We start from the raw sequence: 18743 nt of genomic DNA, 5'->3' as shown, positions 1-18743 counted from the left end.
AAACTGGATGTCATTAAATCAAATCTTCTCCTCTCCTTTTTCAGCCCAGCAAATTTACACCACAGCTGGCCATTTGTTACTAAAACAGAAAAAAAGTTTATAGATTAAAAAAAATATTTACCTGATTTTCATATCAGAGAACGTTTTCAGTTTTACAGATTAGCAAGTTGATTCTTGATCTCCGTTGATTAGCTAAATTTATCCCCTTGTGGTTCAACTGCTTCTTCTTCTTTAAGAGTTCCCACTGATCCATTGTCATTAATCATCATTTAGCTGTGGACCATCTTAGATTCAATTAAAACGATTCTGCAAAATATTCGCTTCACCATGCCTTTGCTATTCACATAAAGACCAAAAGAGGTGCTTTTGATAGCCGGGGAAAATATTTTGTATGCAATAAATGTTTGTTAAATGCTTGATTTGAATTAATGATAACTTCGTTTTGGGATTAGATAAAATAAATTGATAAGTTAATCGAGATCAACATATTTGAATCTTCATAAAGAAAACAAAACCAAACCGGCTAATAGTATTTAATTTTTATGCATCGAACACCAATTGGGAAAATATAATTAATGTTCTTAACATAAAAATGTGATGGAAAGCTAATATCTATTAATTGAAATTCGTTTACATAAAATCATATATCGATGCCTCCGAACCATAGTATGCTAAGTCTGAAAAGTGAGTTTTTCAGTAGAAGCTTTCAAAGTATGGAAGTTTCTTTAATCGTACGTGCCATGCTAAGTACATTTTTGCTTATAACTTTGGTTTGGATTGGTCGATGATTACCAAAATTTCAGTGAATTTAAATTAAGGACCGTAGTATCTAAAAACGTAAAGAACTTTAAAACATGCTAAGTCGACTTAGCACACTATGGTTCGGAGGCGTCGATATGTGGGAAACAAAAATAAGATACGACATATATACGTATATGTGATGATGCCTAGGTGAATGCAGAAGGATTATTATACCCTAAAGGACTATAAGTTTTTATGACCCCAAGTGTTTGTAACGTCACGATATACTTGTTCAATCTAGTCTGGCCGTCTATTATAACCTCAAAGTACATGCCACTATTATGGAGTTATCGTAACCAAATTGTTTATGCAGGTGCAGCAGAATTGCCTATTTTAGGCACTGCTGTTCTAGACCAGGGCCACGAATAAGCATGCATTTTAAAATACGATATTATACTTTAAATTAATTTAAAATAACTTGATGTATGTGTTCGGGTATTCTAATATATACAGGGTTTTATATACGTAGTTCAACCGAATTGACTCTTATTTGATTTTTAAGGTTCTCTTGGAGTGTGAAATTTCCAACAAAAAATTATCAATATCGGGTTACGGGTTATAGAGATACAGAACCATTTTCGTTATTTTGAAGCCTTTGATCGTAATTTAGTAAAAAGGGTTCATGAAGTCTGATGGCTCATGTTTTGACATAACTCCCATATAACTATTTTGTTTGTTTTAATATAGTCCCATACAAATTCTCCATTTAATTTTCGCTATATTTGCATTTCGATATACGCCTATATAGGGGCTCCGATTTCCAACCTCAATGTCTTTAATTTCGAATGTTATTTTTTCAGAGCATGAATAAATTGCCCCATATGGTGGTAGAGGGCAGGGACGTACGAAATGAAATTTTTTCACAGTAAATTTATGTTTGAAACAGCGATTTTTTTCATTTTGTACTACCGGGCCCCCCTGAAATGAAATCCTGTGTACGTTCTGAATTTTTATACCTTTTTTAAGTCTTTGTGCATATGTGTGTAACGGGCAAAAGGAATCGAAATGGACTCATGGTTCCTTTTGAGAATATGCATAGAATCATTTTCTGAGTCGATTTATGCATGTCTGTATATCCGTCCGTCCGTTCATGTATTTTTGTAAGCAAAGTACAGGTCGTATTTATGGTCCGATTTCGATGAAATTTGGCACAGGTCACTTATTTGGCCCAAGGACTATTGAAATTGAAGAAAATCGGTTCAGATTTAGATATAGCTCCCATAAATAGTTTCGTCCGATTTTTGGTAAATGGTGCACCGAGGAGCACAATATGGAGACTGTTCCATATACACGAGATCAAATTGTGGACAGCGCTCTGTGCTGCAGCATACCAAACGGTATATGTCTCGGTTGTTCAATTAGATCCAGATTTACATATAGCTCCACATACATTATTTTGCACGATTTCATACAAATGGTACACAAAAAAATCCGATTGGCATAGAATTTTTCATAGATTTTCGAATGGTATGTGCATGGGTTTTTTAGTTGGTTCAAATATCTATTTCAATGATCCTCTAAATATTATATTTCTGTTCTATCTACAGGATATTGTATATATTAGCATCTATTGTATGTATCCAAAGTGGTGAAGGGTTTCATATAGTCGGCCCCGTCCGACTTTTGAACTTTCCTTACTGGTTACTAATATAAAATATTTTTCCGCCTGGTGATCACATTTATAGGAAGTCAATCCTATGAGGTTAGCAATTGTGTTTAGTAACAAACAGCTTACCACATATTCTAAGTGAATAGATGAAATTAAGTACATGAGATTTTAGTGGTTCAAAGACCCTTTGCAACCCTTTCGAGTAGCCCTCCTTCGACGACGTCGTCCTATTTTCGGCATTTTTTCCTTATAACGTTTACAAAAATATCCCACAGTTCGAATTCGTTCGTATATAATAAATCTATATTGAGGGTTTAATAATTTTTTCAATGTGAAAAATAAGTTATAATGAATCCGAACCATAGTGTGCTAAGTCGATTTAGCATGTTTTAAAGTTCTTTACGTTTTTAGATACTACGGTCCTTAATTTAAATTCACTGAAATGTTGGTAATCATTGGCCAATCCAAACCAAAGTTATAAGCAAAAATGTACTTAGCATGGCACGTACGATTAAAGAAACTTACATACTTTGAAAGCTTCTACTAAAAAACTCACTTTTCAGACTTAGCATACTATGGTTCGGAGGCGTCATTCAAGCCCCTTTTATTACTCAAATGGTATAGAAAGTTTGGAGTTTATTTTTTATAATTTTTTAGTAATTCCTCCTTGCTGTTCTCAATCACAACCAAAGTAAAAAAACAAACAAAAATTCCACTTTATTCTGAACATTATTTTCATAATCTCCGTATGTTGTAAATATTGAATAAAATTGTAATTAATTAAACAGATGATGACCAGATGATTCTGTATCTGCAATCTATGTTCTGCTCTCAAGTTCTTGTGTTTCTTTTTTGGTTTTCCACATTTCAACAGCAAGTAAACAAAACTCCTTGAACTATTCAATTTCTTCGACCAGATATCTAAACAGAAAAAGGCCAACGATTTTGTTGTATTTTCACCCACTTAAGGACTTCGGCTGCTGATGCTGATGTTGTTGTTGCTTTTTTTTGTTTGGTAGTACACAAGATGTTTATTCCCATGTTAAAAAGTTTATGCTATCGATATCATCTTGAACATTGAGTACCACCACCACATAAACCATCCATTGGAAGACAAATTTATTATCCTTCAGCAGGAGAAAAAAAGAAAATCTTTGAAAGACAACAGGCAGCACTTAAAACTGTCAAGGCTTAGTGGAAAGAAATTGAGAGAGAAAGGAGGAGGAATAACAAAGGAGGCAAACGAGTGCCAAACAAAATTTAAGATCTAAGACAAACACTAAAATCGACAACTTAAACAACAAACAGAAAAACCTCTACACCCACACACTAAACTGCCATCCATATAACAATATGGCCATGGCCCATGAAAACTAACAACAGATTTTTGGTTGTCGGATGTTAGACTTCGACACAATCTACCAACAAATATATTGAGTAGAGTAGATTTTTAGCAATCCACTCAAAAACATCAGCTAATATCAATTACAATCAATCTGCAGTCATAAGCCAATATTATTATTGGCCAATATAATGTAAGACCGGCTGTCGAACAGGCAGGCAAAGCCGTGCCAAACCAAATAGACTAACCAAAATTGCAAAAAACAGAGGAAAACCAAAACTAGTGCACAATTTTCGCGAACAAGGCCAATAAGTGGATTATGTTATGGATTTTTCGTAATGGTAGCCAACACAAATTGAGACCACCACCGGCACATGGCATAACGGATCAACACATATTTACAAAAATTTGTAAAACCCTTCACTTTTACTCATGTGGGGTCGGTAGGTTTATGATGGCCAGTATCATGGCAAACAAAAAATTTCAAATTGCTTTAATCCATATTATTAAAATTTTCTGAACACACACAATCAAATAAACATATAATTTTTATTTATGCCTACAAATTTATTTTTTTTGTAACAATACCTCCATCCCCTCCTCCCTTCCCCAACACCGTTTTTACTGCATTACCCCATAAACATTACGATCATCATCATCATGACCACCACCACCTGTCCTTTCCTTATGTGCATAATAAAAATTTCTTTAATTTTTATTACATTTAACCCTCCGGGTGGTACCGGTGTTTGGTATCTCCTCCATGTTCAGCAAAATTCACAAAAAAAAAATCCAAAAAAGAACGAGTGAACGAATGAATGGATGAACATTTTTATGAGCATGTTACCGCTTGTCGTTTGGACACATTCTTAACATTGTGGCAAGACAACTTTATTAAATGGCTTCCAACCAACCAACCATCCAGCTAGCTGGCCAGTCATCATTTCGCCACAAAACCCAAAACGACATACACACGCAGGCACACACAAAACGTCTCCTAATAAAATACCTGTAATGGACTTAAATTTGACATAAAAGGTTTTAATATTAAAAAGGAATGTCCCGATATTACCTTAGCTGTGGAGTGAAAAAAAGAAGAACTGCAGTCCGAAATGTAAAATTAAACAGCAAATTTTTGGAGTTGTAGGAACCAAAGAAACATGGAAAAATGAAAGATTTTTTATTTTGATTGAAATTAGAGAAAAAAAAATGGAAAGAATTCGTTAAAATTATCCGTATATATTTTTCCCCCGATTGGATGTAAATAGTACACCAAATGCCTAACCTCTGTTCAATGGAGGCGAAATTTTGTACAGTGACTTTTGAGGTACCAGAAGGATTGGACCGATAAGTCCCATCTTTAGTCATGATTTGGGGTTTAGTAAACTATTAAGATAAGCATTTAACGGATCTCCATTAGCTTCATATGAAATTTCAAAAGTGGACCGAGTTAGTCCAAATTTCGCATTTGATTTTGGTTTGGTAATGATGTCAGGATGTGCAAAGTTTGGGTTGAATCGGGCACTTAATCGATTGATATTGCATTTAAAACTTCTTAAAAAGTTGACACTTTATGGAGGACGTACCCAAAGAACCAGATCGATGGATGCCACCTTCGGACTTGCCGTATGTTTGCTAAATACATTAGATTATGATGAAATAGCATATTATTTTTTATATTGATTTAATAGCTATTAAAATTGGTGAGGGAGGTACCAAAAGTTATGAACCAATGAGACATAGTATTTAAAATTTTGAAAATTGTTTACACTTTGTGCGGGATTTACTATAAGCAGTAGACCGATAAGCCTCAACGTGGTTAAAATATTCAAAAATAATCAATTCAAATTTTCAGCCCCGATATTTCCCATGTTCGAAATTGATTTGAGTTTAGAAGAAATATTATGACGTACAAAGTTTGAAAAAAAAATCGTTTAGTCACCAGAATGATTCGATTTATCTTTGTTATTTCCCCGAACACTTCAGGCATAAAAGTGTGGTACTCAACAGAATTGGACTTAGATGATGTAGGAACATTGCTCATGCGTAACAGTCAACAGATTACCAGTTTTGCAGAATAAACAGGTGGCCTTGTGTTTCAAATTGATTCCTTCACAAACAACTTAGTTGGATTTTGTCACGTCTTCGAAACCCACTGATTTGTTTTGGGCACATATATATTTAGATCCATAATTCCGCAATTTATTTCCTCCAATCGACTAGATTGTTTGAGCAATTTTCAAATTGATGATTTAGCAAGGCTGGTGGAAGAAAAGCTGGAGGATGTCTCTATATCACGATATATCACATGAAGATCTTGTATTATAATTTCACATAAGGCATCAATTTTTTGTGTCCTTCGTTGGGGTTTACACTCATTTTTCAAAGAAGTTTTGGGGTAGGTCATACAGTGGCAAAATCCATATTCTTTGGTTTATGTCATTTTCGGCACTTTTCCAACCGTATTTGTTCTAATTTCATAATTTGGTTTCTTGTATGTCAAATCTTCCTTCCTATCCCTATATGACCTAATTTGTATACCCTCCACCATAGTATGGAGGTTATATTAGTCTTATTTTTCCGTTTGTAACGCATCGAAATAATCATTTCCGACCCTATAAAGTATATATATATTCTTGATCAGCGTAAAATTCTATGACGATTTAACAGACGATGTCCGTCTGTTGTAATCACTCTAGCGTCTAAACGAATTGAGAAAAATTGCCAAAATTTTGCATAGAGTCGTCTTTTGTCCCCACCAAAAGTTATAAATAAAGGTTAAGAATACCCCCAATCTTCGGTTTTTTTTTTATCCTGAGCGCGTTGTTCAACCGAATTCACTGAAATTTGGTACATTGGGTTCATATTTAGTGCCAAATATCTATACAAAAAATTATAAACATAGGTCCACTTTTTCTGATAGCCCCCATATAAGGGTACCTATTTTCGGTATTTTAAAGTTCTTGAGTGCGTTGTTCAACCGTATTCGCTGAAATTTGGTACTTTAAGTTCTTATTGAATAGCAAATCTCCCCACCAAAAATTATAAAGGTCCATTTTTCCAATAGCCCCCATATAAGTGTACCCCCCAATTTTTTGTATTTTGGAGTTCTTGAGCGCGTTTTTTAACCAAATTCGCTGAAATTTGGTACATTGGGTTCTTGGTGTCTGATAGCCCCCATATAAGGGTACCCCAATCAACCGAATTTGCTGCAATTTGGTATGTTGTAGTCGTATATTGTATAAAATCTCCCTACCAAAAATTATTTTAGGGGTAGTCCCCATATAACCCCTTTTTATACCCTTCACCACTCTGTGGTACAGGGTATTATGTCTTTGTGCATATGTTTGTAACAGGCAAAAGGAAACGAGATAGACACATGGTTCCTTTTGAGAATATGCATAGAATCACTTTCTGAGTCGATATATGCATGTCCGTCCGTCCGTCCGTCTGTCCGTCTGTCCGTCTGTAGATGTTAAATTGTAAACAAAGTACAGGTCGCATTTATGATCCGATTTGAATGAAATTTGGCACAGGTCACTTATTTGGCCCAAGGACGAACCCTATTGAAATTGGGAAAAATCGGTTCAGATTTAGATATAGCTCCCATATATATATTTAACCGATTTAATGTAAACGGTCCCTATATATCTTTCGATTTGCACGAAATTTGGTACAGCCTAATCATTTAGGTCTAGAATGATGTGTGCCAAGTTTCGTGAAAATCGGTCCAGATTTAGATATAGCTCCCATATATAGTTTCGTCCGATTTCATGTAAATGGTACACCAAAGCGCTATATATCTTTCGATTGCCACGAAATTTGGCATAACGTACTGAATTGAGCCTAGAAAGATGTCTGCCAAGTTTCGAGAAAATCGGTCCAGATTTCTATATAGCTCCCATATATAGTTTCGTCCGATTTCATGTAAATGGTACACCAAAGTCGCTATATATCTTTCGATTTGCACGAAATTTGGCATAACGTACTGAATTGAGCCTAGAAAGATGTCTGCCAAGTTTCGAGAAAATCGGTCCAGATTTCTATATAGCTCCCATATATAGTTTCGTCCGATTTCATGTAAATGATGCACCAAAGTCGCTATATATCTTTCGATTTGCACGAAATTTTGCATAACGTACTGAATTGAGTCTAGAATGATGTCTGCCAAGTTTCGTGAAAATCGGTCAAGATTTAGATATAGCTCCCATATATAGTTTCGTCCGATTTCATGTAAATGGTGCACCAAAGTCCCTATATATCTTTCGATTTGCACGAAATTTGGCATAACGTATTGAATTGAGCCTAGAGTGATGTCTGCCAAGTTTCAAAAAAATCGGTCCTGATTTCTATATAGCTCCCTTATATAGTTTCGTCCGATTTCATGTATATGGTTCACCCAAGTCTCTATATATCTTTCGATTTGCACGAATAGTCCTGTAATAGTCCTGTTTAATATACCCATAGTGGTGAAGGGTATCATATAGTCGGCCCCGTCCGACTTTACTACTTTCCTTACTGGTTTATATTTAAATAGTTAGCTAATTTGTTCCGTGTGTTGGGGTTATCCCCATATAGCTGTATTCCACCATAGAATGGGGGATATTCTGTAGACGATATTTCATACCTTGCATAGTATGGAATTCTAAAACGATTTGGTCGATTTAGCCATATGTTGTAATAATTTTTCTATTGGAGGATATCGACATAAAAACTAGAACGTGAGGTTTGAGAATGAACTATATCGACCCGCATTTAGGCCCAGATCCTATATAAAACATCCTAAATATTTAATATTTACCGTGATGTACGCTATTGGGATTCAAAACTAAATTATTAGCTTGGAACTTGAGCTATATTGACCCTTAATTAGGCATAACCTCTCATATAATGAAAACACCAAGTATACGCTAATTCCTACACAATGTTGTCAATATTGGTACCGCTTTAGTATGCCTCTTATAAATTTGCCCTTTAAATTGGAGCATTTTCAGGACTTTATACACATGTTTCACCCTACTATGTAAACATTTTGGGGTTTTGAGATTTTAGGGAAAAACCCACATTGAAACTGCAGAAATATCTATTTTGTTAACAACAATCGATTGATAAAATTGTAGTATGTTCCCTATATTTTAATTCCAACAATTTTTCAGCATTTCTATGGAGGAGGTTCCAAAAGTTCGGCCGTGCCGTGGCCGTCATTTCTTCTGCCAGATGATTACCATAACATAGTCCTCCAATATAAAATTCTCGATCAACTTTATGTTCAGTATCAACCTCATGATGGAGGTTATAACAAGTTCTAAACGACATTTTTACCTTTTTCGACAATATTTTCTATAGTTTATACAAAAATACAATTATGGACAATTTCTATCTGTAAATTCGTCATATTCCACTGTGCACAGAAAAAACCTCCATCAGAAATTCCCAGCCAATTTTTTGTGCATTCTCTTTCAAAAATTACATTTTACCGCTTTTATTTAAAATTTTATGCCAATTTAAATTAGTGTTCGAACAATAACTACAACTTCAATGGCAAAGGTAACAACAAAAGCAGCAACAATTACAACAACAAAGGCATGTATCCCGCAATTGAGAACTATAATACAAAAAGCTTTTAAGGCATTTTAGGCGACCTCTTGCACTTTGGACGGTTAGTTGGGTTTTTTGTTGTTGTGATGGCTATTGTTGGTTTGTTGTGGTATTTTGTTGTGTTGCCAGACATGGTTCGAACAATGTGAGAGTTTGTTGCAATGTTGCCCGGTGGCTACGCGCCACCAAACACCAAAAGTTCAAGCCAGACAAGACTGGAACTCACACACAAATGGCGAATGTTTTTGGTGGTTTTTGTTGTTGTTTTTATGTTACCATTATTATGAGTAGTACGGTACGCTTTCGGCCTTAGGCCATTGTTGGGACGAGAAAGAATTGATCACATGGTCGAAAGGAAAGAATGTAAGCCTGGTTGTGTGTTTGTGTGTTGGAGGGGAAATGGTCAACCAAAGAAAAAATTGGCTCGTCATAATAATTGCTTTTTACGATCACTGATCACACAGCCATCGCACCAGCGTTGGCGCTTTATTGGTGTTCGGAGGTCCAAATTGTTGCTGTTGCAATATTTGCTGCATTGTTGCAAGACCTCGACCAAAATTTGGAGCATTTGAGTTGCAGTGCACCAGCATTACTCTGTGGTGCCTGCACGAATATTGTTGTACTTACAAATTGTTATTGCTGTTCATTCGGACCTTTTCGGTGGTGGATGTGATCTGTATTGGATTTTAGTTTGTTTCCTTCTACGTTGTACAATTCATTGAGAAGTTTTTTTTTTTTGCTTCGCTGCAAGATTTTTTTATAGCTCACGACTTTGTTCAACATTATTTTTATGAGATATTGTACCATATTTTTTTTTCTCCCGCAATAAACGTCGTTGTTGTTCATTCCTTTTGTTGGTTTCGTTCCCCAAATTGCCATTTAAGTTCGTATTATATGCTCATTTTGGCAAATGGGTGTGGCGTCGCCTTACCCCCACCCTGCAACCCGTACTCCTACCATGTATGGACAACCACAAATTAGTTCTGATCATGATTTCGATGATGATGATCTCTTAATGGCAGAGCATTTTGAGGTCAATCAATGTATTGAGCCTACGTGTTACACGCCACATACGCTCGCTCGGCTTGTAAGGTGAACGATTGGCCGGGAGTGAGCATTCATCTAAAGTGGAACAAATTAATATGGCGTGGAAATTTAATGTTGTGTGTTTTGTATGTTAGTGGGAAATTGCAAAAGAATACCGTAATCGATAATATTTCGGACAAAAATGATTGTTATCGACTACAGTTGTTACAGACAATATTTTCTCAAGAAAATATTATGTTCCATCATTTTTTCTTACGAAAATATTATTATCGACAATACTTTCTCAAGGGAATTTTAATATCGATAATTTTTCCTCAGGGAAATATTATTGAATTCAGATCTATAATATATTCTGAAGAAACTATTGTTATCGATATTACTTTCTCAAGAAAATATAATAATCGATTATATATTTTGGGTGAATATTGTTATCGATATAAGTTTCTTAAGAAAATACTATTATTGGTTATATTTTCCCAAGAATATAATGTTATCGATGACATTTTCTCAAAAAAATATTGTTATCGAGACTATTATCAAAAGAAAATATTTTCTCTGAAAAATATTGTTATCGATAATATGTTCTATGAAAATATTATTATCGATATTTTTTCTATGAAAAATATAATTATCGATAATAATTTCTTTGAAAACTGTAGTTATCGATAATATGTTTTATGAAAAATATTGTTATCGACAGTATTTCATATGAAAAATCGATAAATACTATAATATTATTATCGATAATATTTTATATGGAAAATATTGTTATCAATAGTATTTTATATGGAAAATATTGTTATCGATAATATTTTCTATAAAAAAAAATATTATTGATTATATTTTCTATGATAAATATTATAATCGGTAATATTTCTTATGAGAAATATCGATAAAAATATCATAATCAATAATATTTTCTATGAAAAATGTTATAATATTTTCTATGAAAAATATTATTATCGATAATATGTTCTATGAAAAATATTATTATAGATAATATTTTCTATGAAAAATATTATTATCGATAATATTTTCTATGAAAACTATATTTATCGATAATATTTTCCATGAGAAATATTTTTATCGATAATTTTTGCGATGAAAAATATTGGTTTTCAATAAATTTTTATGAGATATATTATTATCGATAATATTTTCTATGAAAAATATTATAATCGATAATATTTTCTATAAAAAAATATTATTATCGATAATATTTTTGAGAAAACTACTGTTATCGACAATATTTCCTATGGATAATGTTGTTATCGATAATATTTTCTATGAAAAATATTATTATCGATAATATCTTCTATGAAAAATATTATTATCGATAATATTTTCTATGAAAAAAAAATTATCGATAATATTTTCTATTTAAAAATTGTTATCGATCATATTTTGTTTTAGAAAATATTTTCTATTGAAAAAGTTGTCGATCATTTTTGTTTTATAAAATATTGTTATCGATAATATTTTCTATGAAGCAATTTTCAAAAAATATTTTCCACGAAAAATATGGTTATCCGTAATAAATTCTATGTGAAAATATTATTTTCGTTAATATTTTGTATGAGAAATTTTATTATGGAAAATACGGTTGTCTACTGTCTCTCAAGGAAATATAACAATTATCGATAATAGAAGAATACATTACCATCGATAATACTTTCTTAAGAATATGTTACTATCAATAATAGTTCTACAAGAAAATATTAATATCGATAATATTTTCTCAAAGAAATATTGCTATCTATAATATTTATAAAGAAAATATTTTATCGATAAAATGTTCTCAAGAAAATATTGTTATCGATAATAATTTCTTAAGAAAATATTGTTACTACCAAGAAAATATTACTACCGATAATTTTTTTAGGAAATTTTTGCATTATCCTCTTATCCAACATATTGTATATAGGTGTAGATATTTTTGTAAACAATTTTAGGTTATCGATAAATAGTTATATATATTATCGGTTATATTTATTATTATTATTAAGGAATTAATATACTAATATTATATCATTTCCTTTTTTTATTACAGATTTCATCATACGACAATACAGCTCCAGGATGTGGAGCCCACAAAAAGGTCCTACACGACTGTGGGACCTTAGGTTTAGTGTTTTACTTATTTTACAATTAATGGTAAGTTTTGTTAGCATTTTTCTTTTCATAATATTTATAATTGAACTTGCACTAGAATTTTTCACCAACTGGTTTTATGGTCAATTCGTGGATCTAAAAAACAAGAAAAATTGGGAATAAATTATTTCTTTCAAAAATTTTGAACTTTTTGAAGTATCCACTCACCTGAACACGAGGTGGGGTTTGGAGGCAATAAATAACAGCATCCGAAATATCGGATGCCTCCAAAAATGCAAAATCTTTCATCAATTCCAAATCTTTGTCGCTGAATATTTCTGTTCTAACAACACCGGGGCTAATGCTATGGAAAAACAAAGAGAATATAATTATCTTTGAATTTTTATATAAAATTTCACAATTTCATCTTACCGTCACTTTCAATTTGGTGTTATGCATTAGAAATTCATTACGATAGACCTCAGTCATGGCGGTAATGGCATGTTTAGTTGCCGGATATATATTCGTGGACATACCCTCCATATGTATGACTTTATGCCCCGCAATACTATTGATAATAATAACATGACCTAAACCATCGGGATTTTTTGACATTGTCTTGAACGCTTCCCGAGTGCAGAATGCCACACCCATTATATTCGTATCAACAATGGCCCGCAAATCTTCTGTATTATTTTCCCTTACCAATTCCGTATTGCGAATAATGCCAGCATTATTTATCAGCACCGCTATCGGACCAAAGTCATTGACAATTTTATCAAATGCCTCAATAACCTCCGTCTCTTGTCGTACATCACATTTAAGTGAATGTAAACGTTTTTGTTTCTCCTTATCGTCAGGCCATGAGGCTGTGCGTAGCTCGTCCACTCGTTCTGGACGTCTAGCTAAACCAATAACAATCATTCCATTGTCCACCAAGGCTTTACAACATTCAGCTCCAATGCCAGCACTGGCTCCGGTCACCACTGCGATTTTATTGTGTCATTTTTCCATGTTGAAATTTTTTGTTATATTCAATGTTTTTGAATTGCAAAAATCTTCCGCGATGGTTGTGTTGCCTCGACGATCGTCTTGCGATGACTATTAATTGAAAAGAATATTGAATCAAAGCTAATGATAAAATTAAAATAAACAGATCGTCGCTCTGCTTTTTTGTTGCATACTTTATTAAAATAGAGTTGCCATGTTGAGTTTTTTTAATTCTATAGAAAAAGTCTTTGGCAGAACTATTTTATATAAAATAATAGTATAAATAATTTTTTACAGAAACTGGATGAATCTACTGATACTCGGAATCTTTTCCGATTTTCCAAAAATCTATACTCGAAAATGCCCTGCGATTTATTTTAGGGACAGAGGACTGATTTGTATCCGGTCATTACATAATCATTTACTTCGAAGTCCTTGTTTAGTTAGGACCTCTTCAAAATCTGGTTTCGAAGCTATTCACGATGTTTAAAATTGCATGAGGGTGGTAACTCTAGCCATTCATTTTTGTTTTTTTTTTCATTTTAATAAATTACCATTCAATTCACATCAGTTCTTTTTGTCTCTCATTCTCTACACATTCATAATATTTATAGAATAGTAGAAAAGCGCGCCGGCGGCTTATTAAACAAAATCAGAACAACAATTCATTCACGCTATAGGAAACGGTTCTAACTGCAACCGAATATTAATTTTATATTGTCGATAATAAAAATATATTATTTTAGAAATATGATCGATGCAAGTTTAACCAGTAAGGAAAGTAGTAAAGGGCCGACTATATGATACCCTTCACCACTTTGGGTATATTCTACATATGTATCTGAAAAGACGTCGCCTTTTTGACATTTTGACATGAAATTGAACGAACTTAAATATGTGATTTTTATGTCTTTCTGGAACCTATGCTAAATTTCATTTCATTTGGGCAAGTTTAGAGTCGTTTGCGCACAGTGGGACAGATTTGTGTAAATCGATTTAAAGCAAACTTGACACACGCGATTCGGTATGCTGGACTGTTTAAAATTTAATCTCAATTAAAAAGTCGATATTATATATGGAAGCTACGAGATATCTATATCTGAACCGATTTGAAGCAAACTTGCCAGAGATTAATTTATATTAAAATTGGACGAAAATATATATAGGAGGAGTACACATCATTCTAGACTTAATTCAATACGCTATGCCAAAATTCGTTCAAATCGAATGATTTTTAGAGACTTTGGTGCACCATTTACGTAAAATTGGACGAAACTATGTATGGGAGCTATATCTAAATCTGAACCGATTTTCACGAAACTTAGCACAAATCATTCTAGACTTAAATCAATATGCTATGCCAAAATTCGTGCAGATCAAATGATTTTCAGGGACTTTGGTGCACCATTTACCTAAAATCCGGCGAAAGTATATATGGGAGCTATATCTAAATCTGAAACGATTTTAACGAAACTTAGCACACATCATTCTATACCTAATTCAGTAGGCTATACCAAATTTCATGCAAATCGAAAGATATATAGGGACTTTGGTACCCCATTTACCTTAAATCGGACGAAAATATATATGGGAGCTATATCTAAATCTGAACCGTTTTTCCCAATTTCAATAGGGTTCGTCCTTGGGCCAAACAAATGAACTGTGCCAAATTTCATCCAATTCGGATCATAAATGCGACCTGTACTTTGTTTACAATTTAACATGGACAGACGGACAGACATGCATAAATCGTCTTAGAAAGTGATTCTATGCATATTCTCAAAAGGAACCATGTGTAGATCTCAATTATTTTTGCCTGTTACAAACACATGCACAAAGACATAATACCATGTACCACAGTGTGGTGAAGGGTATAAAAATGTCGCCGATAACAATAATTTTTGTGTGGAAAAACTATTGATTAAAATACAGAATCGATAATAATTTATTATGTAAAGTAAAATGTTGATTGCATTCAACACAATTATCGATAACAGTTATTTCTATAGGATATATAATTCATTACAATATTTTCTATAGGAAATATTATCTATAACAATTATTTATACAATAATATCAATATGAAAGCTACTACCGATAAGTAATTTCAATTGCAAATTTTATTGATAATAACATTTTCTACAAAAACCGATATTTTCTATCGATAACAACATTTTCTATAAGAAATATTATCGATAACAACATTTTCTATAGAAAATACTATCAATAGAAATAGTTCCTATGGAGAAACAATCGATAACAATATGATCTATTAAATATACGTTACAATATATTCTAATAATATCGATAACAATATTTATTATAGAAACTACTATCGATAACAATTTTTTTAGAGAAAATTCTATCAATAACAATATTTTCTATAGAAAATCCTATCGATAACAATATTTTCTATAGAAAATAATATCAATAACAATATTATCTACAGTAAGTAGTATCGATAACAATATTTTCTATAGAAAATAATAGCGATAACATTACATTCTATAGATATAATTTCGATAACATTATTTTCTATTGAAAATGCTTCCGATAGAAAAATTTTCTTTAGAAAATTTAACCGATAACAATATTTCCTGTAAAAAGCTTTGCCACTAACAAATTATTAATTTAAAAATGTTATCAATAACAATATTTCTATTCACAGGAATATCGATAAAAATAATTTATACGGAAAATCTTGTCGATAACATTATTTTCAATAGAAATTATTAGCGATAACATTATTTTCTATAGGAAACACTATCGATAACAACATTTCCTGTATAAAATACCATTAATAAAAATATTTTTTTTTTAGAAAATGTTATCTAAATCTAAATGTTCCAAAAAAAAATTTCGATAACAAAATTTTCTGTAGAAACAAAATTGTCTTACAAAAATGTTATTTTCTATGGAAAATGTTGTTTTTTTATAGAATATAGAAATCGATTTTCCATGTGGCAAATTTTTATTGTCGATAATCAATTGGGTTTATTATGAATTTGTCTCCGATAACTTCAAAAGAAACCCAAATTATCTTTAGGGTATTTATCGATAACTTTAAAAAAATCAAAACTTTTTTAATGTAGAAAACTCCATTTCTTTATTCTTAAAATTAGATCTGTTCTCCAATGGGCTTAATGATCATTTCGTGAATTTGAACATTTGGTGGAGTTTGTATACAATAGACAATGGCATCAGCAATATCTTCACTTGCCAAGGCTGGCATTTCAGGAGGGAAATCGATAATCTCTGTACGCACAGCACCGGGACTGATACTCTGAAAAATTACATTTATATTACTTCTCTTATATTCTAAGCTCTACCAGTCAAATTCTTACCGTAATTTTAATTTTAGTTTCATTCTTTAGCAATTCTTGACGTAAAACCTCCGTCATTGCGGTTATGGCATGTTTCGAAGGAGGATAAATATTCAACATAGGATCTGGTGTGGCAGGCACACCATGACCTACAACACTATTAATGATAACAATGTGACCATCAACATTACGTTCTTTCATATTTTTGAAAGCCTCCCGGGTACACCAAACAACACCCAAAACATTGGTATTGATGGTATCCTTTAGAATTGATTCATCGATATCAAGAAGACGACCCATTTTAATAATTCCTGCATTGTTGACCAAAACATCTACCCCGCCGAATTTCTCAACAATCCATGCAAAGGCCGTCTTTACACTTTCCTCATCTGACACATCACATTTGTAGGTGTGGAAATTCTTTTGATATTCGCTGGCAATTAAGGGTCTTGTTTGACTTTCCATCTTCTCAACACGTCTTGCGAGTCCGACGACAATCATACCCTTTTCGGCGAGAGCCTTACAGGTGGCCGCGCCAATGCCAGCACTGGCTCCTGTCACCACAGCGATTTTATTTTGCCAACGTTCCATGATTTTGCTGTTATCGGATTCCTCTGTAGGTGCGTTCACTTCGAAATGATTCTAATGACTGAATAGATTAGTTGTGCATTTCTCTCTACATAAATAAATAATTTCTATACACGATAGTAGTGTTTATTTTTGTTATTGTTGTCTTATTTGAGATCACCACTATCCACCGAAGGCGATACAATGACTGGCATTTTTTTGCTGTTGTATTTGGATAACCTGTCCCAATCAAATTGGTATGCAAATTTGCCGAAAATAATAACATAGTGTCCATGCTAATTAGATATGTGTGGTCTTCAGTGTACACTGAGAAAAATAATTGGGATACATAACGGAAATACTTTTGTGTTTTGTATAGCTAATATTTTCGATAACAATATTTTTTAAAGAAAATATTATCGATAACAATATTTTTTATTGAAGATACTGGCGATATCCAATAATATTTTTTGAGATAATATTATCGGTAAAAATATTTTTCATAGAAAATATTACGATAACACTAGAAAATATTATCGATAACTATATTTCTCTTAGAATATATTATCGATAACAATATTTTTCATTAAAAAAACTCTTGAGAATCGATAATAATACTTTCCATAGAAAATATTATAAATCAAAATATTTTTTCTATAAAATGTTACCGATAACAATATTTTTCATAACAAATATTGTCGATAACAATATTTGGCTTATATAAAATTATCGATAACTATAATTTTCATAGAAAATAATATTGATAATGATATTATTCATAAAAAATATAATCGACAGCTATAATTCGCATAGCAAATATTATCGATAACAATTGAACAAACTATGGAGAACGATACACAACAAAGAAAATCTTTTCGATAACTACATATTTCATAAAAATATTATCAATAACAATATTATTTATAGGAAATATTTTGCATAGAAAATATTATCGATAACTATATTTTTCATAGAAAATATCGATAAGGATACTATTCATAAAAATATTGTCGATAACAATATTTTTCATAGAAAATATTACCGACAACTATATATCGCATAGAAGTTATTATCGATAACAATATTTTTTATTGAATAAATTATCGATAGTATTAATTTTCATAGAAAATATTATCGACATTAATTTTCACAGAAAATAATAATTTTCATAGAAAATATTATCGGTAACAATAATTTTCATAGAAAACACTATCAATAACAATACTTTTCATAGTAAATATTTTTACAAGAAAAAAATTATCGATAACAATATTTTTCATCTGTAACAATTGGCACTCATTGATATTCATATCACAACTACCCCGCAAATAGAGAGGGAGGGAGAGAACATATGACACTAATAAAGCCCCATACA

The 18743-nt window shown here is 32.2% G+C and overlaps 2 protein-coding genes across 2 annotated transcripts in view; one reads left to right on the top strand and one right to left on the bottom strand.

Annotated features, from left to right (window-relative positions):
* Nucleotides 1-18743, top strand: part of LOC133325139 (uncharacterized) — an 84774-nt gene that overhangs the window by 25644 nt on the left and 40387 nt on the right. Inside the window, exon 2 of the mRNA XM_061533963.1 lies at nucleotides 12448-12551. Coding sequence (XP_061389947.1) covers nucleotides 12477-12551 — 75 coding nt within the window. The 5' untranslated portion in view covers nucleotides 12448-12476. The remainder of the gene's footprint in view (nucleotides 1-12447; nucleotides 12552-18743) is intronic.
* Nucleotides 16597-17404, bottom strand: LOC133325138 (farnesol dehydrogenase-like). Its single transcript, XM_061533961.1, has 2 exons — nucleotides 16823-17404; nucleotides 16597-16761 (listed from the first exon to the last, which is right to left on the bottom strand). The coding sequence occupies exons 1-2, from the start codon at nucleotides 17390-17392 to the stop codon at nucleotides 16597-16599; spliced, it is 735 nt and encodes a 244-aa protein (XP_061389945.1). The 5' UTR covers nucleotides 17393-17404.

The sequence above is a fragment of the Musca vetustissima genome, unplaced genomic scaffold (assembly GCF_032173495.1).
Source record: "Musca vetustissima isolate MV318-11 ecotype Yass unplaced genomic scaffold, APGP_CSIRO_Mvet_v1 utg2188, whole genome shotgun sequence".
In the NCBI taxonomy this organism is placed as follows: Eukaryota; Metazoa; Arthropoda; class Insecta; order Diptera; family Muscidae; genus Musca; species Musca vetustissima.
This window is presented reverse-complemented; position numbering and strand designations above follow the sequence as displayed.

Bases quoted from the DNA above. Each gene is read 5' to 3' on its own strand.
- LOC133325138 (XM_061533961.1), bottom strand. From the start codon at position 17,392: ATGGAACGTTGGCAAAATAAAATCGCTGTGGTGACAGGAGCCAGTGCT. The intron at 16,762-16,822 runs GTAAGAATTTGA...GTAATTTTTCAG, and splicing joins AAACTAAAATTAAAATTACG to AGTATCAGTCCCGGTGCTGT.